General features: G+C 51.1%; 1 protein-coding gene across 1 annotated transcript; it reads left to right on the forward strand.

The window, feature by feature from the left end:
* Positions 1-192: 192 nt before the first annotated feature.
* On the forward strand, positions 193-25,033 carry DENND2C (DENN domain containing 2C; the record flags this gene model as incomplete). Its single annotated transcript, XM_083878265.1, is given in 20 exon segments — positions 193-261; positions 6,390-6,437; positions 6,439-7,313; positions 8,800-8,948; positions 9,472-9,584; positions 9,934-10,101; positions 12,697-12,793; positions 13,439-13,483; positions 15,094-15,275; positions 17,207-17,316; positions 17,791-17,860; positions 18,182-18,259; positions 19,005-19,145; positions 19,783-19,931; positions 20,306-20,483; positions 20,815-20,856; positions 21,784-21,889; positions 22,613-22,852; positions 24,296-24,382; positions 24,894-25,033. Coding segments are annotated over 20 exon segments (2,979 nt in total). The 3' UTR covers positions 24,926-25,033.
* Between the last annotated feature and the right edge of the window lie 259 nt (positions 25,034-25,292).

Here is a 25,292-nt window from a genome sequence, read left to right on the forward strand (position 1 = left end):
TTGGCGACGGCTCCGTGAGCGCCGGGAGCGTCCTGCGAGAGCGGGCCGGGGCCACGGGGAGACGGGACGGGGCGCGCCGGGGGCGGGGCGCTCTTCTGAGTGACGGCCGCATCAACCAACGGAAAGTGGCTGGGGGCGCTCCGGGGCGGGGAGAAGGCGGGATCACAGCTTGAGTGACGGCTACAGCAGCCAATGGGAGGCGGTTCCGTGCGCGCCGGGAGCGTCCTGCGGGAGCGGGGCCGGGAGCGGGCCGAGGCCGCGGTGAGACGGGGCAGGGGGCGGCGAGACCGGGCGGGGGCTGCGCCAGGAGGGCGAGCGGGTGATCCGGGGGGTTTGGGGCTTCCCGCAGTCTCGGGCGGGCTCGGCGTTACGGGCTCTGAGGGGTGCCTGAGTCCCGGGTGCTGGCGGGCGGGCGGAGAGCGGCCGGTGCAGCATCTTCCCCGTGTCTGAGGGGCCGGGGGCAGCAGGTGCCTGCAGGGGAGCGGGGCTGGGGTGGGCTCGTCCCCTCCGCCCGTCCAGACGCCTGCAGGGGAGGGCGGACCAGGCGGGTGATGGCCACAGCCGGGCACACCGCAGGGCCCCGCTGCTGTCGGGGAACTTTTTCTTCCATAGCCCCGGTGAGGCCCGTGGAGCTGCCCGGGGATGCTGCGGTGTCTCCCCGCGGGTTTATCCCAAAGCCATTCTGCTGGAGGTGCCCCTGTCTGGGCAGGGCAGAACCTCCAGAGGGTCTCTCCCACCCCCTTATCACTCTGTGATTCTATACAGAGTTTTAGACACTGCTGGGCTGTGTGGTTGTGGTCTCACTGGATATTTGTGATTTGTTACACTGAGATGAGGGGGGCTCAGTGGTCTCAGAGCTCCTGTGAGTGTCCCCTTGCCTTCCCCAGCTGCACACACACCCCTCTGTTCAGTGACTGTGGCCTGGCTGTGACAGAGCCCAGGCATTGATGGAGCAATTCCCCCCAGCATCAGCAAGTGATGGAAGGACAGTAGAAGAGAAGCAGCAGGAAAACCAGCCCCTGGAAATGTGTATTTGAGCGCTGGTGTCTAGAGGATCTCACCTGGATGTGACCTTGAGTCCCTAGTGCTGTCCATTGCTGCTTGGCAAAATTTTTTTATCTCAGTCTTCCAGGTGTAATAATATAATATATGGATATGACTCAGTGGGCTGCTCTGGAACACATTATCTGAATGGTGTCTGAGAGGTTTTCTGCACCCTTTGAACCTCCTGGGGCAGCTGCCTTGGTGCTGCTGAGCCTTTCCCAAAGGAATGAGTGGTGGATTGTGGCCCATGTAAATCCACAAAGGCTTTGAGACTTTTCTTAGGAAATCTCACCTCTGATGGTGGCACCAAGGAACTGCTCCGGGATAAGTTATGTTTGATTTTTAACTCCATGCCCAGCTTGTGCAGCTGCAGCATTCCTGGGGCTGGCAGCCAGCCCGGGGTGTAGGGGCTGAGTCAACTGCTGTTTGTCACTATTGCTACCCTGGACACTCAGATACTGTGAGTCAGGTTCAAAACCCACGACTTTAAAAATAGGACATTGTGGGTTCCTGTCCATGTGCCCTTTGGTCTAGCAGCCTTCAGGGTTTACATGTTGGAAGTGCTCTGGTTTGGGTTTTTTTTTTACATCTTAAGGAAGAAACATGCTTTCAAGAAGTTGGATTTCATCACTTTAGAAAAAGACAGTCAATAGAAAAGTCTTAGGACCCGTGGCAGAGGCCAGACTTAACCTCCTTTTGCTGTGTAATTTGGATTAGCAGCACATTTTCTGTGTCCAGGGATTGTGGCCATGGATCTAATGAGACAGAGCTGCTCCTCAGCAGTTCATGCAGCAGCACTTAAAGAGTTAATACCTCGTGGTTAGAGTAGCTTTGTATCTAGATGGAAATGACTAAGCACGCTGCATTCCTGAAGAGTTACTTATTTTCATATAAAATCTGCTCCTTTGGTACTGCCCATGTCTCTGAGGCATCAGCATGGCAGAGTTCAGAGGAGCTTCAGGGTTGTCCTGGAGAGGAACAGAACAGGAATAGCTGAGAGCTCTGGAAAGGATCCTTTCCCTCCAGGAATGAGCTGCCAGCTTCCCTAAGCTGCAGAAAACCAGAAACTGCTTTTTATTTGGCCACTAACACAGGAGGCTTGGCGACAAGGACTCTGGGGTGGTTTTAGGGCTGCACAGCTTTCACAAAGAGGACTGAGATTGCCTCAGAGCTGCACGGGCTGGTCCAGGCAGTGCCTGTGCTCCAGGAGCAGGACAAGGTAAGGTGTCAGTGCCTCTGTTCTCTCTCTGTGCCTCTGCTGCAGGGTGCTGGGGGGGCCTGAGCTCAGCACTAGACAAGGATTTATTCTGGAACAGCACTGGCAGCTTTCTCTCCTTGGGAATGTGGTTTCAGGAAAGGGGATTGTCTCGAGGCTCTGCATGGAAAATGTGTAGTGTTATCTCTGGCTTTCAGAGCTGGAAAAAGAGTCAGGGCTACCTGTCATGTGCTGTGAACGTGCCTGATTCTTCTGCTTTGGGAGCTTCCAAACAGCGTGGATCAGAGAGGCAGTCTTTTGGCAGAAATGGATGATGTTTTGTCTAGAAATTCTGTAATTTCCCCCCAAAACTGCTGTTTCCAGTGAAATAATTCAGTGTTCTTAACTACGCTGTTCTCCTCTAAGTGCTGGTGCAGTGAGGATGATAAATTTGGCTTCTCTGGAAATACTGGGAAGCACACTGGGGCCACGGAAGGCGTTTGGAAGGGGAGGTCAGGATGGAAGCAGTCACAAGCCTGGCTATTCTGTGACAGGAATGATTTGTGTAGTGCTTGATACGAGTGCTGGCTGCCTCACCCCGGTGGTCTCTGCCAGCTCTGTGTCCCTGAACTATATTTTAGCCTGTCCTGGACTGCGTTTAAGGGTTACTTAACTTGGATCACACCACCCCAGTGTGCTCTTTCTTCACCAGAGATCTGTCTCTACCCTCGCCTGGGCTCACGTGGTGAGCTGAGCTTAAATGCCTGGTTCTTGCTAGCAAGCCTGGGCAGGTGAGGAGCTGCATTCCTCTCCTCCTTGGATGGATATTTTGGAAGAGACAGTCCAGGGAGCAGCACTGAGCAGGGAGAGCTTTGTGCTTGACTGTCTGTGGATCCCATTAAAATGTTCCTCTGACATTAAATAATTCCCTTGAGTTTGGATGCTCAGGATCCCTTGGGATTCCTGTATTTCCAAGGCTGGGTTGGATGGGGCTTGGAGCAACCTGGGACAGTGGAAGATGTCCCTGCCCATGGTAGGGAGATGAGCTTTAAGGTCCCTTCCAGTCCAATCCAACCCATTCTGGGATTCTGGAATTCCATGTGCTGGGTAAGGCTGAGCTTCTCCTCCATGTTTCTCAGCTCCTGGTTGTGCAGGGAGCTGGGCAGTGGGAGAGGGCAGGAGCATTAGGCCTTGACTTGACCATGGTGTGAGATGAGGAAGCAGAAATGGATGTCTGGCTGCTGAGGAAGCTGCAGCACAGGCAGATTTTGCTGCAGCCTTCCCAACGTGAGCCACAGCAGGAAGGATGTGGGGTGGGCTGGCAGCCAGCAGAGCTTGGGTACAGCAGGGATGGATCCACCTGGAAAGCTGTGCAGGGCTGCTCAGCCTCCTCTGTGCAGTCATTTGTCCTCATGGATGGTGTTGGATGTCAAGAAAAGGTTCTTCCCCCAGAGGGTGGTGGGGCACTGAGCAGGCTCCCCAGGGAATGTGCACAGCCCCAAGACTGCCAGAGCTCCAGGAGTGTCCTGTGCAGGGCCAAGAGTCCCTTCCAATCACATTCCATGATTCTCTGTGGATGTTTCTCCTGGCTGCTGCTCCCAGAGGAGCTCCCAGCTGGAGTATTTGGAGGAGAAAGCAGGCAGTGCTGCTGGGAATCAAGGCAGCTGTGGGCATGGGCTGTGTGTGCTGCACTTGTTCAGTGCTGTGGGTCAAGCCTTGCTCCACTCTGTGAGATCCCTTGGGTTCCTGTCCCTGTGCCAGTCCTGCCTCCAGCAGTGCTGTGTTTGAGGAGCTGGCAGGCACTGGAGGATGCTGGTGTGAAGCTGAGGAGGCTGTTTGAGCCCTGTCCTCCCCTGGCTGTTCCCTGTCCCCAGCAGAGCCTGTCCCCTGTCCCCAGCAGGGCCTGTCCCTGTCCCCAGCAGAGCCTGTCCCCTGTCCCCAGCAGAGCTGTCCCCTGTCCCCAGCGGAGCCTGTCCCTGTCCCCAGCAGAGCCTGTCCCTGTCCCCAGCAGGGCCTGTCCCTGTCCCCAGGCGGCTCCTGGGGCGCTGCTGCTGCAGCAGAGGGAAAGCTGCTTTCCTGTCTGCTAATCAGGGCTGTGCACACAGGGATGGAGGAAGGATGGCTCTGCTCTGGCTCAGGATGTTTTGGCAGCAATGCCTATTTATAGGAGAGGGCAGGGGCCCCTCGCTGGTGCAGGAAGAGGGTCTCCAGTGGCTACGGAAGCACTGAGAACAGGCTGGAGTGCTGATCAGAGACTGAGGGCTGATGATGGAGCAAATATCCCCAGCTCGGGGCTTACCCAGATTGTCCGAGTTTATCCCGTGCACTGCTGAGTGGGAGAGTTCCCAGCAGCTGTCTGGGACATTGGGCTGGGCAATTCCAGCCTGCAGGAACCCACACTGTGGACACTGGGAGCTGCTTTGGCAGGGGGGGAGAGTGCAGAGCCAAGGCTTGGTGCCATCTGTTCCCAAACCATCCCTGAAATCCCTGGGAGCTCTGGGATGTCCTTGACCAGTGAACATTCTCACTATTGCTATCAAGCAGATCTGCCAAGGCCCGTTCTTTGCCTTTAATTGCACTGCAGATGCCTCTGCCAGACAGATCAGATCAGATCAGCAGCTCCAGGGATAGCCCCGAGCCCTGAAATTTGAGGTGTGGTACCAGCAGTGGGCAGGGAGTGGGTCTGCTCTGGTGGGGGCTCTCCACACCCAGCCTGGAGAGTGGGACATGAGCCCTTGCTCGGCAGGTTTAAGCTCCTCTGTCTCCCAGCTTGGTTTGCTGCCCATCCCTGGCTCTGCCCGCTGTGCCAGGCTCTGGTGACTCAGTGCTGGCCGGGCGTGGTGGCACTGCCTGGGGAGGGAGGACACGTGCCCAGGGTGGCAGTGGCACCTGGAGCCTGAGCTCAGCCTAGCTGTGACTCTGGCCCCTGGTCTCACCTGGAGCAGATCTGGCTGCTTTCTGCAGGGATCCTCTGCTTTTTGTGCATGTCTGGGTTTCTGCTGTTTCCCTGCCTTTTACAGGGAGACTTCAGGGAATGTTAGCAGAGCCCCTGGCCTGAGCTGAGCACTTGTCTCCTGCTGCAAACAGAGGTTGTTAAATACAGCTGGAGGGTTGGAATTTCTGAAATGGGATCATTGCCCAGAGAAAGGGAGGAATGGGGCTTGTTAGAGCCTCTGGGCTGCTGCAGGATGAGTTTTCACCTGTGCTGGCATATCTGGGAATATTGGGGATGAGCTGTGGGTAGAGCCAAAGAGCCCCAAGGCTGAGGATGTGCCATGCTGGGCCTGTACAGCCACCCCAGTTCTCCCTGGTGATTACACCTGCATTCTCTGCTGGATTATCTGGAGGATGTGTGCAGTTTCCCCTGGATTACATGTGTAGGAAGTCTCAAAGAGCACAACTCCTGTTTGTGCAGGCTCTGCTTGGGTAGGAGAAGCCAGAGTGTTTCTTTAGCGTTCCTTCTCTGCTGATCTACACAGGGGGTGATTTTTCACTTGAAGATGAGAACTCACCTGTTTTCTTCTGCCTTTTGAAACTCCCCTGGCTGCAAGCCACAGGCTGGGCACCACTGCCCTCCAATCTCTTGGGTGGCAAATTTAGGTCAAGTGTTGACAAACAGAACAGCAGGCAGGTTTTCACTTGTGTTGTGGAGCAAGAGAGCACTGCTGGGAGGAGGATGCACTGCCAGAGTCAGGCTCTTCTCATCCTGTGTGAAGAAGAGAACCTCTTCTTGGTTCCTTTCTTCTACAGCTGCCCTGGTGCCTCGTGTCCTGCTATGTCTGTGCTGAGTGAGGAGCTCAGGTGCCACAGGGATTTGTGTCTACTGCAGGAGGAGCTCCTGCAGAAGGGCTGGCTGAGATCCACACTGCCGTGTTCCTCTGCCATTAAATAATTCCCTTGAGTTTGGATGCTCGGGATCCCCCATGTTTGTTTTTGAAGGCAGTGAAGCCTCAGGTCCCTTTTGCTCACCCTCCCAGATGTGTGCACAAACAGTCCCCGTGGGCAGTGAGCTCTGGAAGCCTGTCCTGAGCCCGTGATGGATGTGATTTGGGGAGGAATGTTCTGCAGCTATTCCCAGGGAGCAGCTGGGAGTTTGGGGTGGGGAGCAAGGCTGGGGTGCAGCTGATGGCTCTTGTTTTTTCACCCACAGGTCGGAGCAGCCAGCCCGGACTCTGTGACACCACCAGGCACTCTGGAGCTGTGGTACCAGCTTTGATGTGTGCAGCACACGGGAGGAGGTGGGCAGGGCTGGACATGGGCTGTGTGTGAGCACTCTGGGCCCTGCCATGCACCCCACAGGGGCTGGGGACGGCGGCTTCTCCCGCGCGGCCGTGCAGACGCTGTCCCGCAGCCACTGCCGCAACATCAAGCAGAAGATCTCCCAGTGGGAGGGCAGGACACGGCGCTGCCCCAGCAAGGAGAGGCAGCAGCCCAAGGACTTTGGAGTAAAGTATGACCCCAGCTGCAATGCACTACCCAGAGTGAAGGGAGAAGGCACAGAGAACGGCAGGAAGGCTGCCTCCAAAGATCCAAAGAGCCTGGGATTGGATTTCAGGGAAGATGCACGGAGCTGCTGCCAGACTGGGGACTGTGGGGGCCCAGCTTCCCGAGACAAGCAGAAGGGAGAGGGACAAACAGCCTTCCAGGCCCCGGGGCTGGCACTGCCCCCAGGGAACTTCTATACCTCACAAGCTCTGTGGAGGAGAGCAGATCCCCTCCTGCCCGGCAGAGCCCCTCCTGCTGCCTTGGACCTCCAGAGGAAACAAGGCAGCTCTGGCTCCACGGAAAGAGAACTGCAAACCAAAGGAGTGGACGCTCTCTGCAGGGCAGAGAGGAGCTTGGGGAACATTTACTCTGAGGTTGAGGGGCAAGAGGAGGAGTCAGCTCCTGACCCACCACCCAAACCCCGCAGGACTTTCCGGTACCTGGCAGAGAAAGGTGCTGGTGCCCGTAGAGATCCCAGTGCCACCAGGGAAACTCCCCTGCAAAAACAGTGTGGGAGAGACTTGGTGCCATCCTCCAACAGCCCTGAGAAGAAAATAGCCAGCAGGAGGATCAGAGGGAGAGCCCAGAGGTACATAATTCATCTCTTGTTTTTGAAACATTTCCTTAAATCACTTTCTAGATGGGTTTAAGCAGCTTGTTTGGCATGGTGTCCTTGTGGAGGTGCTGCTAGTGATGATGCCTGTTTTCATGGGGAAAGGATGTTCCTGAGTGCAAGTATCCTGCTTTTGCTGCTGACAGTCTTGCAAAGAAAGCTCCAGGTTCCAAACATAAGTCAGCTCACACCTTAGAACAGAGCAGACTGACAATGTGCTGGCCCCAGGGAGAGACCTGCCTGCTCCCTGCCTGCTGCTTGCCCTCAGCTGCAATTTGTGGATGGCAGAGTAGCTTTCTCTTGGGGCACTGTGGCTGCTGAGTGTTTGGCTTTCCTGGGAGAGAAGGATTCTTTTGTTGCTTAAGGCTGTGGCTGCTGCTGTTACAGTAGGTTTGGCTGGTTCTCCCTCTTTCCCATACCCTTCTGAGGAGGCTGATGCAAATCCTGCTCACAGGTGAACTGCCTGTGCTAGACTGGTGTGCACAGTACCAGCAGAGATGTGGCTTGAGGTTCTGAAACCTTCCACCGTGGTGAAGTGTGCAGCAACAACCCAAATTTGATGATGATGGTGATGACAGGCTAAATCCCTGCCAGCTCCTCTGTGACCTCGGTGCCCTAATTTCAAAACAGTGGCTTAGTGGATGGAAATGGCAACCCACAAATGCATGAACACCCTGAGCAGGAGAAGCCAGTAGGAAGCAGTTCTCTGGTTCTGAGCTGCTGCAAATCTGCAAAACATGGTTTGGGTTTTTGCCTCTGACAGGATGGGTCTGGCCATGCCTGCCTGGAGTGTGCCTGGCCATGGAGCCTCCAGCTCCCTTTCTTACCTAACAAACCTCCCAGAGTAAGTGAGCAGCACTCACTTGGTGTGCTGGCTCTGACTGGGATCATTTTCTTCTTGGCATCTTGTGTGGTGCTGTGTTTTGGGGTTGTGATGAAAATATTGGTAACACAGCAGTGTGTGACTGTGCTCACACAGGGCTGGGAGGGGACAGCTGACCCCAGGGGTGTTCCTGACCCTGTGGGGTTCTGCTCAGCAGTAAAAACTGGGGAAGAAGCAGGAAGGGGAGAACATCTGGAGTTTGTGTTCCCAAGTCACCCTTAGGCATGACAGAGCCCCTGGGCATGGCCAAACTCCTGCCTGCTGAGGGAAATAAGGAATTAATCTCTTGTTTTGCTTTCCTTGCTTGTGCAGCTTCTGCTTTACCTTCCAAACTGTCTTTATCTCGACCCATGCACATGTTTTATCTCTTTTACCCTCTGACTGCCTCCCCCATCCCACGGGCTGGGAGTGAGGAGCTGCTGCCTGGGGTTTGACCTCAACCCTTGGAAATGCAACTCCAACTCCAGAGTGAAACATCCGTGTTCTGGATGGCCCCAAGAGGGGCCACACTTGTGTGTGGACTGCAGACAGCAGCTCAAGCAGGTGCCTTTAGAACAAGTTACCCTGGTTTTCCTCTAGGAAATCTTTTGAGTTTGAGGACATCCAGGGCTTCCGCAAGCGGCCGGCAGCCAACGGCTCCCACAGACCTCGGGAGGAGAGCAATGGCACTGCAGGAGCCAGGCTGGTCTACACTCAGTCTGAAGACAACATCTACGAGGACATTATCTGTATGTGCCTGTGCTTCTGGGGGCCCCCTCGCTGTGGTTAAGGGTGGCAGTTGTGCTGGGGAGGGAGGAGTGAAGGTTGAGGCTCTTTCCAGCTCTGGGGCTTTTAAGGTCATCCCCCATCTGGGGTTCTTTGTTGGTGTTGGTGACATCTGCACATGAACTGCCTGATTTCAGATGTCACGGGAGGTCACTGCAGTTGGCCTGTGCTAAACTGATTTCTTTATTAGCACTTGGAATCCTTTGCTTGAGTGTTGCACAGAGAGCAGCGTGAACACTGCCAAAATGAGCTGCTTTGCAATAGAGCTGCTTGCTCTGCAGGGGAAGAAAGTGTTTTGTTCTGCTGAGTCCATGTACAGTCTGCCAAGTTGATGGCAGTGGGTTAGAAGGATGTGGGAACCTCATCCTCTCAGACCCTGTTCAAGTTTGGCAGACAACTGCACACTCTCCCCACTTATATCCCTGGCAAAAATTACAGGGCTTTATCTCCTTTCATAAATCCCCCATCCAATGTTTTTTTTTTCAGGTCCTACAAAAGAAAATGCTTATGAAGATATCAGAGCCCTGCCCTTGCCCCTGTGGAAGGTCCCCTCTGTCTGGAAGCTGCCCCCTCCCAGGAGCATCAGCAGGGCTCCCAAGGTAGGCTGGGGGGATTCAAGGCTCAGGTGTTTGCAGAATCATTCCCACAATGGCCCTTGTTTGTGCTCACCCCCAGCCTCATCCTGCACACTGCAAGTCATTGGTTTTATTGCTTGTTATTAATGTACATAATATATAATGTAAATAATGGACAGCCATGGCAGCTGATTAAGCTGCTAAGGAGCAAAAGAGCAGGACCAAAAGAGATTTGGTGAGATGCTTGAGTGGGGAGGTGGGATGGAAAGCTCGGCAGAGCAGATTTACCAGCTGTGATCTGACTCCTCTGCCTGTGACCTCAGCCCAAAGCTCCATCTCACTCTTAACCTTCTCTTCTGCTTCTGTTTTCCAGCCTCCCCCAAAACCTCCCTTCCTCAGCCGTAAGTCCCTGGAGCTGAAGCCCTCCCAGACAAATTTCCACGGGAAGGTGGGGAAGGAAACCTCTCTCCCTGTCACCCTGTCTGAGTGGAAGCTGTTCCGAGCAGTGGAGGCTGCCAGCAGGAGAAAGAACCTACCCTGGGTGAGACTCAAGTGTGAAACTTCACTTCTTGCCTGGCATTTCAAGCTCTTGGTGCTTTGCAAGTGCTTTTTAAGTGGCCACAGAGCTGTGGGCCAGGCAGGGGATTGCTGCTTGGCACTGCTGCTCCTGCCATTCCCTCTCCGAGTGGCAGGGCTGGTGTTTGGGCAAAGGAGTGCCATTTCTGGCTGGGACAGTGGTGTTTTTGTTGGCCAAGAACGGGCAGACAAAGTGCTCAGTGTTGACCTGGAGGTCAGAGCTGTGTGTGAACACAAGCCCTTCCTCGTGCTTTGTCCCCTAAGCCTCGTTCCCAGGGTTTCCATGGAGTGTTGTGCTTTTGGAGAGCTCCAGGGGCAGCTCTGTAACACTCTGTGGACGTGTCCCCTGCTCCCAGTGACTTCCCAGACTGATCCTGGTGTTCCACTGCAGGCCCTGAGCTGTGGGATGGTTGTGGGGCCTTTGGTCACTTGGAATGTTGGCCTGGAGTTGTGGACTGGCATCAGGAGTAGCTGTTCCATGGTTTAAAAGTGCAGAAAACTCTCAGGGATAAGAGCATTTCACAAAGCCTAAATTCCTTCAGCTGTCCCTTCTGGCTTCCTCCTCCTCCTGCCTGGCTGCAAAGACAATTATTCTGCTGAGGCCAGAGGGGTGAGGAAGGCTTTTCATCCACCTTCACACTGTTCTGACTCTCTTTTGGTGCCTTGGGAGGGTTTTCTAGATCCTCATGTTGGTTTCCAGCTCACATCCCTCAGTGCTAAAAGGCCCCACATGCTGCAGAAGGGCAGCTGTGGTGGCACTTGGTGCATGGAACTCAAATTCCAAGGACTTATTTTTGCTGTGGTAAAATCATTTCACTTCAGCAGATCTTCATTTCATCTGAAAATCACATGTATTTGCTCAGATTGCACAAGACTCTGAGGTAGAGTTGGACAGCTGCAAAGGACTTCTCAAACCTTTAAAGTGCTTTGGAGTATCAAGTAACTTCTGTCTGTGTTTTTAAACAAAAAAAACCCTAGGTCTGGAAAATCAGGAAGGAGATGGCAAGATTATAAAAATGCTGTGATGGAGACTATCTCTCATTTGGAGAGGGAAAATAAAATGTTCTCCAAAAGCAAACCTGTTCCAAAAATCTGGTAACAATTTACATGCAGGAAGAGCACTTTACTCTCTCCGCTCATGAGGAATTGAGCCAAGGTTGCTTGAGAGGTTGAGAAAAGGGCTGGGGGTCTAAAAAGACAAAACTTTCTGCCTAAGAAACCCATGGCTGCCTTAAACACACCCAGGGTGGTGACTCAGCTGCACAAAAATCAGGACAGAAATGAAGATCTCCTAGGTAAGGCTGGCTAAAAAGGGAAAGAAGGCAGATTTGGCAGGAGGAGCACTGCTCTCTGCAGTGGGCTGTTTGTTCCCTGCAGCTCCCTCGTGCTGGGAGGGCTGGCTGAGGCAGAAAATGGGGAGAAATTAATTGGAAAAGGAGAACCTAAGCCTGGTTTGCTGCTCTGGGGATTAAACGCTTGAGCTGAACAAACAGGTTCTCTCTAATATATTTCTTTTTATGCTGTATTTGTGATGACAAACGGCTGGGCCCCACCCTCCTGTGTTCAGTTTAATGAATTCTTGAGGCAGGAATGAACTTGACCTGCTCCCTGCATTTAGGGTAAATCCTTCTTCACATGAAGCCAAAGCCGCCTTTGATGTGGGGAGTCAGGAGCCCCTGGGGCAGTGGCAGGTGAGGGGAAGGCACAGAGCAGGGACACAGAAAGTGTCAGGACTTTGGCTTTAAGGCTGTTGTGACCAGTGGAAGGAAGATTACCCACACAGAGTGTCAGAATGCTGACCCTTCTTTCATGTCTGTGCTTAGTCTGCACTGGGTTGTGCTTTTTCCCAGGTTTTTTTCTTCCAGTGGAGCAAGTGTGTGGTCCTGCAGCACAGACTCACTGCTTTGTCTTCATTTGTGCAAAATCACAGGAAGGTTTGGGTGGAAAGGCCCTTAAATTCCACCTCATTCCACTCCCTACCCTGAACAGGGACATCTTCCACCAGAGCAGGTTACTCTGAGTACATCATCCTGTCATTCCAGCAAACACCTGGGACAGAGCCTGTTCTGTGCCTCACTTGTGCTTTAGGAAACTTCAACTGACACCCAACTACAGCAGCAAACCCAAAAAACCAACCCAAAACCCAACCCCCAAGTTACAGTGGGAGAGCTCTGCTTTTTCTGGGCTTGGAAGGAATTGGGAGGCTGGGGATTCTGAGTCCTCTGTGCAGGAGGGTTTGTGAGATGTTCTTGCATAGGAAATGGAGATCTGATGCCAGACAGTTTGTCACTTCTATTTGGGAAGGCAAGTGTGACAATTTCCAGAATGCTGGTACAGTCTGGTGTCAGCTTTGAGCTGTGCTGACAGGGATCCCTGTCTTGCAGCAGGAATCTGTGCTCATTCTTTACCCACTGAGCTGGGCTAGGAGGACTCCAGCCTCTGAGCCAGGGTTCCTGCAGGGTTTGGGCAGCTTTCCCCAAGTCCTGGCTGGTGGCTGTTGTGCTGTCTGGATCTTTATCTGAACCCCCACATTAACCCCTGTTTCTGCTTTGGATTTCAGCTGGTCCTGAAAATACAGGAGATCTTTGATTCCAAACGTGGAAAGAAGAAGGTGAAGCTGCTCAGTCCTGCTGGGAGGGAAGCAGCTCCAGTGAAAGGTACTGGGGTCTCCAGCACCACTGTCTGTGCTCTGAACACCTGGAGTGGCACAATTCCTCTGCCCCTGGCCTGGCACCACCATCTCACACTGACACCACAGTGCAAACCCCAGACTCATGGCTGGAATTGAGCTTTCAGCTCAAGGAACACTTGCCTGACCCAAATTCAACACTGTCACAAGGGGAGCATTCTGGGCTGCTGGTTGAAAGTGCTTTTTCAAAAAAAGCAGATTAAGGCAAAAAATCCTCTGAAAACCACTTGGCACATAGACTACCACTGACTGCTGCACTCATTGTCTGTGTGCCTTGTTCTGATCGAAATACACAATTTATGGTGTATTTATAGTTACTCTGTTCAGCAGCTCTGTTAACCTCAACCAAGCAGCTGGTTTGTGTTCTTTGCCCGTGTTCAGCTGACCTGCAGGTCATTCACTGGCAGCACTGGCTCAGTATCAGCTCTGCTTTCTGAAATCTGCTGCTGTAACACATTCTGCAGCTGCCCTTGGCTGATGCTTTGGGCAGGATTGGTGGGCAGCCCCGAGGGATGTTGATCTGATGAGTCTCAGGTTCTGTCTCTTTCCCAACTCTGGGTGTTGCCCATCTCCCTTGTGCGTGGCTAATAAGTGAAAACTGTGCTTGTTTCAGGTGAAACCAGCGGGAACGAAAGCGATACGGAAAATCAGCCCAAAAGTGAGTGAATCACAGGGGCTGGTCCTGTCCCCACAGCACTGCACCCTTGGCTCAGCCCTGGTGGGATGAGCACACTGACGTGTGGGGATCTGCTGAGACAGGGACTGCGAGCTCTCAGAGGCCACATGGCCAAGCCTGGGAGGTGTTGCTGTGACAAGCCAACCTCTGTGTCCTGCACTTTCCTCTGAGCCCTTGAGGTTTAATGCCATTCATCTGCCAGTCACCAGGAGCAGATTCATTTTTGGGTTGGACATGTGGCTTGTGGGAGGTTGTTCCTGATCAGTTTTGCTGCTGCTGTTTGAGGTTATTTCACTCCTGATTCCTTCCCTTGGTTCTGTTTTATGTACCTTTCCTCTGGGGAGAATTCACCTGGGTGTTTGTCTGGTTCCAATGTCTTGAGTTTGATTGTAGACCCAAACTCCAGACCTGAAACACCTTTTAAAACAGGTTTTAGCTTCCATGTGAACACAGATTAAACAGAAGGATCCTTGCCCAGAGCAGCTGTGGCTGCCCCTGGATCCCTGGAAATGCCCAAGGCCAGGTTGGACAGGGCTTGGAGCAGCTTGGGACAGTGAAAGGTGTCCCTGCCATGGCACTGGATGAGCTTTAAGGTCCCTTCAACCCAAACCATTCAAGGATTCTATGAACTATTTTAGATGTTTCATTTATTTGGAGGGAAACAATCAAAAGGCTTTCACTTGGAATGGAAAGTGAAGTTCCATTTCTTTATGTTAAGGAGAGTAGTGGAGAGTGAGGAGTCTCAGCAGAAATACAGTGATTGAGTCACTGCCTGATGGAAGAGTTGTTTGAGAGTGTCTGGAATGTGTCACAGTGCCTGGGCCCCAGGAATTCCTGACATCAGAGGGCTGTGCCTGTGCTTGTGAGCCTGTGCTGCCTGTCAGGACAGCCCAGCCTGGGGGTGTCCTTCCCAGGGAGCTGCCTCTGCCTCTCCTGAGTGTCTCACAGAGTCCTGGCAGCTCCTGACCTGGTGCAGCTGGACTTCCCTCCCTGGTGCCCCATTGTGTCACTCTGAGATGTGTAAGAACATCAGGGCAGCAGGAGAAATTTCAGTGTCTGGAAGGGGGGATTTGCAGAGAATTCTCTGCCAGGCCAGTGCTCTGTGTCTGAATCACAGAAATCCTGGAATTGTAAAGGTTGGGAAAGAGCTCTGAGGTCATCAAATTCAATCATCAACCCAGCAGCACCACCATGCTCAGCACTCAACCACATCCTCAAGTGCCACCTCCACACATTGTTAAAACTCCTCCAGGGATGGTGACTCCACCACTGCCCTGGGCAGCCTGTTCCAGTGCTTAACAACCATTCCAGTGAATAAATTGTCCCTAATATCCTTCTAAACCTCCTCCAGTGGAATCTGAGGTCATTTCCTCTCCTCCTGTCCCTTGTTCCCTGGGGGAAGAGCAGCTCTGTGCATGAGGAGCTGCCACAGGTGCCCCACAGTCCAGGGACAGCATTGGGATGTTGGGCAATTCCACCCATCCCTTTTCCCCCTCCGAGTCCCCTCCTGTGCCCTGTAGGTGTGTGGCAATGCAGCCACAGGGATTTATTGGGATTTATTTGGATTTATTGGGATTTATTCCTCTCCCCAGGCCACCACAGGTGCCTGAGGCACTCGACCTCCAAGAGGAACCCTCACTACCAGACCTTGGAGAGGGATCTCATTGAGCTCCAGGAGCAGAGGCTGTTTGAGCTCTTTGTGGTGGTGTCCCTGCACAAGAAAGCATCTGAAGTCACCTACACCCCACACATCATCCAGCAGTTCCCCACCAAGGTAGGAGCTGTGTGGAAACCTCTCCAGGGAGCTGCTCAGCCCTATTTCCCCTCCTGAGCTACCCTGGTCAGGATCTGGGCTTGGAACTTGCTCTGTTACACACCTAAAGTGTACTCCCAGGAGGTTGTTGAGTATGTGTCTTGATAATGAGTTTGCTGTCTTTTTTGAACCTACTTAATTCAAATTTCATGAAGCCGTGGGGTGTTTGATACCAGCTGAAGGAGAGGAAGGAGAGCAGAGCTCTGTCCCAATCCTGGCAGTCTGTCCTTTTTAAACAAGGAGTAAAGCACTGATGGTGCACAGGAACTGGAATCCCAGGGCTTTTATTCTTATTTATCCTGTTTTGAGAAAGAATAATAATAATAAAATGGCCAAGCTGTTTGTACAAGCCCCCAAAACCAGGAGAGATGTTGAAGTTGAAGTGCTGTAGCTAAACCAAGCCCTCTGAAATAAGCTGTTCAGCCCAAATGAGTGACAAAACCAGAGTGTGACTGAATTATGGCTCAGTGTCTTGAGTTGGGAAGATGAGATGGAGCCTTGGTGTTTCTGCGGTACCAGATTGAGATGAATATTCAGTTGTCACTGTCACTGGGCTCATACCTGCTGCCTTCCACTGGAAACAGAACAGAGGCAGGAGTTCTGGCTGTGCCATCAGGAGAAAACCAGGGATTATTGAGCAATCTGCACATCATCCACATGGAGGAGATTTCAGATCCACTCAGGGAGGTTGTGTAGGACCCCAGCAAGGTCCCACAGTGTCCCAGTTCCTGCTGCCTAAAGGATTTGTGTGCTAATAACTCCAGTGTCTTAAGTGTGTAAATGCCTTGGGTTCACAAGATGAATAAGGAGCTACAGCCAGAAAGAGTGAACAGTTTTACTTTAGTGGTAAAATTGAACACACCCAAATAATACCTGCTAAAAGTGCAAACTTTAGGGTGATGGGAGGAAGAAAAAAATGCAGATTTGGCTTTTCCTTGGTGCAGCCTCTCAATCTGAGGGGCACTGCAGGGTTTTCCTCCTGCTCTTTACTGGCTTTTATAAAGGCACTGACACAAAGAATTTATTTTCTCAGTGTTTATTTATCCTCCGCTCAAATGAAAGTGTTTTGGTGAGTGACTTTAGATGGCACAGTGTGTCAGATTGGGTGTCTCCCTGCTAATATTAGCTCTGCTTCCAAGTAATCTGCTGTCACCCTCTGCTTTGGGCTGTGAGCCCAAGGACATCTAAGCTTTTTGTACAACTGTTACTCTGTGAAAATGCTGTTCTGTTTTCCTAACACTTTGTGCTGTCACAGCTTGGGACACTGGAATAGCCTGGATGTGCTGAGTGTCTAAAATCAGCTTGATGGAATAAACTTTCCACTTCTTGGGGGCATTTCCTACTTAAATGTGTAAAATTTCTTTACACTAATTACAGAGTCTCTTAACTGGACACTTTTCTTTTTTGCCCTTTCTGGGCAGTTTGGAGCATGGAAAATGTCCTGGAGTTCTTGAGGGATTTGAGTTGAACCCACATGTGATGTGTGTGAAATATGTGATTCAGGGACAGTTTTTGCACTTCAGTTATGAGTGTTCTGCACATCAAAAGCTGAACACATTCCTGTTCCTGTTAGTGTTTTCAAATCTCCCAGGGGTAGAACCAAGGCAGGCTGGCCCAGCCATCATTTGGGGGCTCATTTCTACATTCATTTCCCAATAAATTTAGCCATCCTTGTATATCCTTACTCTGTCCTTAACAAGCTGGGTCATTTTATAAAGATCCAGTCAGCAGGAAAAATGCAAGAGGGAATCTGCTAATAGTCAGAACATGCTCTCCTGTACCTGTGTGATGGATCAGCCTTTGGAAGAGTCAGGAAGATACTTTCTGTATTTTAAATGCTGCAGCTGTTGCACCAACTCCAGTGACTTCAAATGCATCTGTTACCCCTCCAGCCTGAACATCCCTTCAGACCATCAAAGGACACTGAAGAGAGGCTAAAGGTCATTCCCAAATTCTGCTTTCCAGATCCCAAAGACTGGTTCCCTTCATCAGACCTTAAAAGGTAAAGACTTAGTTTTGAATACTTGTGACTGAGACAGGCAATGCTGAAAGATTTGGAGTGTGCCAGAGGAGCTGCAGCCAGAGCAGGGGAAAAGGGGAAAGGATCCAGAAATCCCTGTGGCAGGAGGGAAGATGAGGGATGGAGCTGGGCTGGAAGGCTGCTGCTGCCTTTCCTGTAAGGAGGAATTTGTCCAAGGCCAGCTCCTGGGGCTGGAAGAGCTTCTGCTGCTCCTTGGCTGAATGGGGGAAGCAGCTGGGAAGGAGGAGAGGAAAAAAACCTCAGTGAGAGCAGCTGGGAAGGGGGAGAGATGGAAAAGCTCATGGGGTGCAAGTTTTTACCCTGAACACATCCCAAAAATCCTTCTAATCATGCCTTGGCCCCTGTCAGCACGACCAGAAGGAGTCTGTGTGCCTTGTCAGTCACTCCCCTGAGCTGTGTGGTGAATTTAACCCCAACTCTGCTTTGGTTCCCCAGTGAAACCTTTTCCTTTGTGCTGACGGGGGAGGATGGCAGCCGCTGGTTCGGGTACTGCAGGAAACTCCTGGTGAGCATCTCTGAGAGGGCTGGGGGTACAGAGAGCACTGTCTGGGCACGACTCAGGGCTGCTTTCCCACCTGGGTTACCCATCCTGTGCTCTGTGCTGGTGCCAACCCTTGGGATGCAGAGGGAAGGGTCACGATGGTGCCCAGAAATAGCGAAACGGGCGTGAAGCAGCTCCTGGAACTGGGTGTTCCTTGAGAACCTTCACAGTCATAAGTGCAGGGGAGGCTGCAGCAGGAGGAATTCTGCAGATCAGCTGCAGTGTGGGTGCTGGGTTGTTCCTTGCCCCCCTGTTCTCAGCAGAGCTGTTGCTGTTGCCTTTCAGCCAGAAGGGAAAGGGAAGCGCCTGCCCGAGGTGTACTGCATCGTGAGCCGCCTGGGCTGCTTCAACCTCTTCTCCAAGGTGAGCTGGCACAGCCTGTTCCCTGAGCCCTGACAGCCTGCAGCCTCCACAGAGTAACTGGGTGCTTCTGCCAGGCTTAGTGATTGCAGCTCATCCCAGGAGAGTGCTGCTTCCTCCCTGTCTTTGCTTTGAGCAGGAAATTAAATCCTGGTGCTGAGCCTTGTCAGCCAAGACACAAATCCTTCAGCAATTACTGCCAGGAATGGCCCTCTAATACCTGGTGTTACTGAGGGTGCCCCTTCATCCTCTTCTTCTGTGACTTGGAAATGGAAAATCAGTTTGGGATGGGGTTGGATCTCCCCTGGTTTTTTGTAGCACCATGAGGAGGGGAGATGAGGAGGTGAAGACTGGGGAAAGCTGCTGCAGATAAAGGGCAGCTGTTGCAGAAGAGTACAGGGACAAGGTTTAGTGAAAGATGGTTCTGATTGTTGGAGCACAGAGTTTCAGGGAGGTTTCTTGGCAAGGGGGTGGGGTGTTGCTCCTCTCAACTCCTCTGAATAATGAGAATTTGATTAACTACATACAAGACATTTCCTTCCAGTAGCAGGAGACAGGAGAGTTGTGCTCACAGGAAGCTGTTCCTGTTTGATTGTTCAGACGTTTGAGATGAATTTCACAGGGGTCCCAAGTGAGGTGGGAGGGGGCTGTGGCTCTGTGCTGGAGCCTTCTCCAGGGGAATGCTGTGATGGATTCTCCCCTCTGGTGAGCAGCAGCAGTGACCCAAGGCCCCGTGTGTTTCCTGCAGATCCTGGATGAGGTGGAGAAGAGGAGGGAGATGTCCCCAGCCCTGGTACACCCCTTCATGCGCAGTGTGATGGAGGCCCCTTTCCCCGCCCCAGGACGCACCATCACCGTCAGGAGCTTCCTGCCAGGAGCAGGAGATGAGGTAACAGGGGTCAGGGGGAGCTGCCTGCTCTCTGTGGGGTCTCTGAGGCACAGAGACTCTTAGCAAGCTGCACAGTGGTGCCTGGAAATCATTAGCGTGAAGAAAACATCCTGAAGTTGAAAGGGAGACTGTCCCAGAAACGTGTTTGCTGTGGAATCATCTACCCTGGAAGTGATTCCCTGCTTCTTAATGAAGGGTTTCTGTGCTGCCCCATTCCAGTTGTCTGGGGCATGGGATTCTGTGTAGAGTCATGAATTCAGAGAATATCCTGAGCTGGGAGGGACTCACAAGGATCATTGAGTCCAACTCCTGGCCGTACACAGACACCCCAAAATCCCACCCTGGGCATCCCGGGAGTGACGTGCAAACACTCCTGGAGCTCTGGCAGCCTCAGGGCTGTGCCCATTCTCTGGGGAGCCTGGGCAGTGCCCAGCACCCTCTGGGGAAAGAACCTTTCCCTGATATCCACCCTAAACTCCCCTGACCCAGCTCCAGCCCTTCCCTGTGTCCTGTCCCTGGTCCTGCCCCTGAGGAAGAGCTGCAGTCTGTGGTGAGCTCTGACCTCAGGCCCCACTGCTGCAGGCTGAGGTCCCTGCTCTGGGCTGTCCCCAGCTGTCCCCGTGGTGTGTCCCCTCAGGTGATGGAGCTGTGCCGCCCCTCGGACTCTCGGCTGGAGCACGTTGACTTTGAGTGTCTCCTGCAGTGCCTGAGTGTCTCCCACACCATCCGGGTCTTTGCCTCTCTCCTGCTGGAAAGGAGGGTCATCTTTGTGGCTGACAACTTAAGGTAAGTGTGAGTAGTTCTCTCTGAGGGATGCTGGCACTGGATGTTGTTGTTTCTTCTGCTTTTGGACCTGTCCCATGTCCAAGCTTGTCTAGTTTTGCCATTTGAAAACCTTCTGCACTCTCCACGCAGCATGTGCATGCCTAGAATTTGGAGTATGCTGTTTACACAAGAGGAGATAAGGGAATGTTTCCTTTTTTGCCTCTTTAGCTTGGGTTGATGGTAGTTTTAGCTCTCCGTAACTGAGTTCAAAAGTGGCTGCATGGATCCTCTGCTGATGCACACACTGTACACGAGTGGCACCCGCCCTGAGCCTTTCCAGCCTGTCCTGAAAGAGACACTGACCACCCTTCCCTGTGCTTCTCCCACCTCTCCAGCACTCTGTCTAAATGTGGGCACGCTGCAGTGGCAACCCTTTACCCCTTCACCTGGCAGCACACCTACATCCCTGTCCTGCCAGCGTCCATGATCGACATCGTGTGCTCTCCGACCCCCTTCCTCATTGGCATCCTCTCCTGCTCCCTACCACAGCTCCAGGACCTGCCCATAGAGGAGGTGAGGATATGTGAGACACACAGACAGTGTCAGTGGGATCAGGTTGACTTCTCTGGATTAATCTCTGGGTTCTGTCTGGGTATAAACTCTCAAACTTCTCCGAGCCATTTGGTGAATTTGCTGGATAAATGTCAGGATGTTCCAGCATTTCCCAAAGTAAATATTATTCACTGTTCTCAGGGACAGGCTGCACTTATGCAAAACTTGTGTTTTGTGTGTGACAGCCCTATTTAAAAACATCTCACATTTAAAAAAACAAATTAAAACCCCGTTTTTTTCTATACAGCAACATACCTGGTTATGAGTCAGTGTGTTTTCTGTGTCTCCTCAGGTTCTGATTGTTGATCTTTGCGCTGACAAGTTCTTGCAAGAGGTGAGTGAAATAACAGTCCCAGTAACTGATGAGTTTGTGCCAGGAAAAGACATTGATGAAGGAAAATAATAAAAAGAAATCAGGAGAAGCTGGTGTTCACATGGAGACCTCAGTGGCAGAAGAAATACCTTGTAATCCTTTTGAACTGGGAGAAGGGAACAGGTTTACAAATCCTCGTTGCAAGGTTGAGGTTGCAGGAGGTGGAAAGCTCTGCAAAGCCAAAGATGCAGCTTGTCTGAGCTGAGTTTAAAAACTATTCCTTGGTTTCTTATGGCAAGGAGATCCCTTAAGATTCTCTGCTGCTTTCTGTCTGTCTCTCCCTGTTCTGTACAGCACTTTCTCATCCAGCTGGGGGGTGTTTCTTGCTTTGGGTTGTTGTTTTCCCCAGGAGTGACAGTCCAGGGAACAAATAACCAGAGTTCACTTGGGGTTCTCTGCTGAACTTCCCCAAAAGTGCTTCTGCATCCCCAGACCAGTAGCTATAAAAATACTGGGGATTTTATTACTAGTTCAGGATATTTGCTTCTCCTTTTCCTTGCCTCACTGTTCTATTTTGCATTGCAGCCTGCAACTGGAGAAAGGTATTAAAGGATTGGGGGATTTTTTTTTTAAACCATATTATTGAGACCTGTTGTATTTCCTCAAACAGACTTTTCTTGGTTTTGTGTGTTTTATTGATGAAATAAGCCTGAATCTGTGTGGTGGCCAGATGTGTGTGTGTGACTCTAATAAAATGTACTTGGGGCATGCTGAGCAAATGTGTTTAATTTCTGTGGCTGCAAGAGAAATAATTTGAGTCCCTTAAGATGTATTGCAGAATAACTGCCCTCTAACTGCTTCAGGCATGTAATGAATATTTCTAATCTGCCTCCTGGTTCTCCTGCTGATGAGAATAACACAAAAATCCTTCCTTGGCTGTTCCTGTAGGTATCAGATGAGGATGAGATCCTGCCCCATAAACTCCAGGCTGCACTTGTACAAATCCTGGAGGAACGGAGTGAAATCCTGTCCCATGGGCAGAGTGACACACCAGGTACTTTCTGTGAAAAAGTTTCTATGGAAAAGTGACCACGGAGTTGATAAAAATTGAAATAAATGCTAAAACGTGACATTTTAGCTGTTTCCCTGTGATCTTGCTGAGAGAACATCTTGTGAATGTGTCAGAAGTTTGGTGTGCTGACAGTTCCTCTTTTCACAATTAGCAGTGTGCAGAATTGTAGTTTCCTTTGGGCCAACAGGATCAGTTCCTGTGCTTTGAATTTTATTGTATTTTTTTAAGTGGCAGAGACAATGTTTTTCTCAGAGAATGTAGCAAGTTTCTGTATTTTGGAGTGTAATCTGGGCAATGAGAAACTTAAAAACCTTCAGTGGCTTGAAAAAAATGGCACCAGCAAATTATTTAATTCCATAAAAACAAAGTTTGTTTTCCAGACAGTTTGTCTTCTGTAGTTTGCCTAATTCTTGAAGAGAATTAAGCTTAGCCTGTTAGGAGCTGACAGCTCATTACACACCAGATGTTTGACAGGGAAAATGAAATTATGGATGTTTTAAATGCTGGAAAAGCTTTAGACCTGAACGTGTCCCAGCTGCAGCAGGGAGTTGACATTGGGAAATTGAATATTTGAGCTGAGACTTCTTCGATATCAATCATGCAGAATTTCCTAGTCTGAGATACAAAAAGTGATTGAGGCCTCTCAAAAAGCCACTCCTCCTTTTAGCAGAGGAATGACTAAAGTGACAGACATCCTCCCCACAGGTGACACAACCCTGAACTCGCTGGTGTCAGAGGCTTTTGTGCAGTTCTTTGTGGAGATCGTGGGGCACTACTCCCTGCACATGAACGTGACGGAGAAGGGCGAGCGCGTCTTCCAGCGGGAGCCCTTCCGCAAGTCCCACGGCTCGCGCACCGTGCGCCACTTCCTGCACTGCTTCATGGAGACACAGATGTTTGCAGGCTTCATCCAGGACAGGGAGCTCAGCAAGAACCTGGTCAGAGGTACCTGTGCCGTCTTCTTTCTTGTTTTGGTGTCACCTTCTTGGTTTGTAGGAGCGTCTGTGGATGGCACAGGGAGAAGGAACTCTGCAGAGCTGAGATGTTGTAGAAATATGGGGTTTTATTGCAAGGGTTGTGGGTAAAAAGGGCTTTGCCTTCAGCCACCAGCCTGAGCTGGAGGGAACCCCAAAGAGAGAGGGGGGCAGAGAGATAGGGTATGAGGTGAGGGAGGTAAGAGGGCTAGGGCAGGTAAGAGGGCAGGGGTCAGAGTGGTAAGAGAGAGAGCGAGGACTTTGTTCCAATCCATCCTATCTCCTTTTGTGTTGAATATTCTAATTTACAGTGACCAACCGATGTGAGATACAAAACCTACAGACTTTGCCTGCAGCCCATGAGAACTGCTCTATCACCACATCATCCTGTATTCTAAACTCTAAAGAGACTTTTCTTATCCACCTTTTCCCTGATGCCTTGGCAGGGTGGAGAGGGGCTGCACCCTTGGCTCCTTTTGTTTTCTGTCCTTCAACCCATCTCCAGCTCATCCCCGTCTTCCTGCCTGCCATGATCACATCTCAGAGCTGCCCTTCATTTCTATTTCACTCACAGGTTTGACATCTCCAGTATTTCTTACCAGGCAATCATTTCCTGTCCCATCTTTCCCAACATTGGTTCAAGTCTGCTTCAAAGGCTCCTTTTCCAAGTGTGATGCCAACCAGCCTCTGCTGTTGGAGTTCTGTCACATGGAACAGTCCCGTGCACTTCTAATTACTCCAAAAAATTCAGTTTATAAAGCAAAAATGTAGGAATGTACACCCACACCTGAGCAGGTGTTTCCATATAGGGAAGGTTTCAGTTTCACCCCTTGCCATACTAATAAGGTGAAAGAGCCAGAAATTTATATGCTCTTCTCCCTGTAATTGGGAGGTGCCAAGCAGAGACAAGTTGGACACCTGGGCCTCAAAAACCTGTTGCCAATTTCATTGGGCAAGATGCCAATGAGCCCTCCTGGACAATTAGTTATTTAAAAGACTGCACAGAACTCCCTGAGGCTTTTTCAGACTGCCTTAGCCAGTGCAAGAGTTCTCTCTGCACTGTGTTCAGCTTATATTTCTTCTGTGTGATGCTGTTTGTTGTTTTTGTCATTATTAAAACCTTTTATTTTACAAAGCATGTCCAGAGAAGTTATCTTGCTATTATTTTCAGCCATTTCTCTGCGAGGGCTGGCCCCCCAAGAGGTGATGGACCTTTGTGGGGTTTATCACATCTGACCCCACTCAAGATTCCATCACAAAGAATTTCTGCACCTCTCTCCTTTCCCCTCGATCCTGCAGCTTGCACACAGGATTTCCTTTTGTGGCCTTGTTAATCATGATGCCACGTGCTAGAAGGTGGAGTAACTCATTTGGTGAGTGATTTTTAATTTTTTAATTTTTTTTTTCTCTTTAGGCCTTTTTGAGGTCCGTGCCTTGGAGCATTTGGAGCGTATTCCAGAGACGGAACGAACTGGAATGAACAAAATCCTTCGCAGTCTTGGTAAAAGAACCACCTCTTGCTTTTGTTCATTGTTAAAACTTTCTTAAATTAATTGCAGCTGTTGAATAATTAATTTGTTACAAAGGATATGAAGGCTTTTTCTTTGCCTTCTGCACCTGTGCTCTCTTGTTTACATTTACTGCTTCAGTGAACACTGGACACTGTGTGAGATTTTTCTTTTCTTTTTAAGCTTTTGTATCTTGAGATAAGGTTTGTGGGAGTTGCTGCTCTGTTCCTTAACTTTGGTCCTGGCTGAGGACATGCAGGTGGCCATGGGTGGCTTTCCACCTTGAGTTCCTCAGCTTGATGAGTGTCTCCAGCTCATCCCACAATGATTTGGATGGGAAGGGACCAATTCTGCCCTGGGCAAGGGCACCTTCCATTGGTGCTCCAGACTCCAACATCCGGCCTGGCCTGAGACACTCCCAGGGATCCAGGGGCAGGCACAGCTTCTCTGGGCACCCTGTGCCAGGACCTAAAGCTCCTAATGCTGTTTTTTTTTTCTCTGCAGGCAGTAAAATGAAATTCCTCCAGAAGAAATGACCGGGTGCTGCTGCTGGACAGCGGCGGGAGGGGGAAGCACCAGGAGGGCTGAGCTGGGCCCCAGCACGGGGATCGATAACAGCCCATGGATCAATTACAACTCATGGACCCCATAACAGCCCATGGATCAATAACCAGTTCCATGGATCAATAACAGCTCATGGATCAATAACCAGTTCCATGGATTGATAACAGCCCCATGGATCAGTTACAGCCCATGGACCGATAACAGCCCATGGATCAATAACCAGTTCCATGGATCAATAACCGGTTCCATGGATCGATAACAGCTCATGGATCGATATCACCGATTCCATGATTCAATTACAGCTCATCGAGCCAACCCTTCACGTGTCTCCGTTCCTTA

Source organism: Zosterops lateralis (genome assembly GCF_965231275.1).
Source record: "Zosterops lateralis genome assembly, chromosome: 26".
In the NCBI taxonomy this organism is placed as follows: Eukaryota; Metazoa; Chordata; class Aves; order Passeriformes; family Zosteropidae; genus Zosterops; species Zosterops lateralis.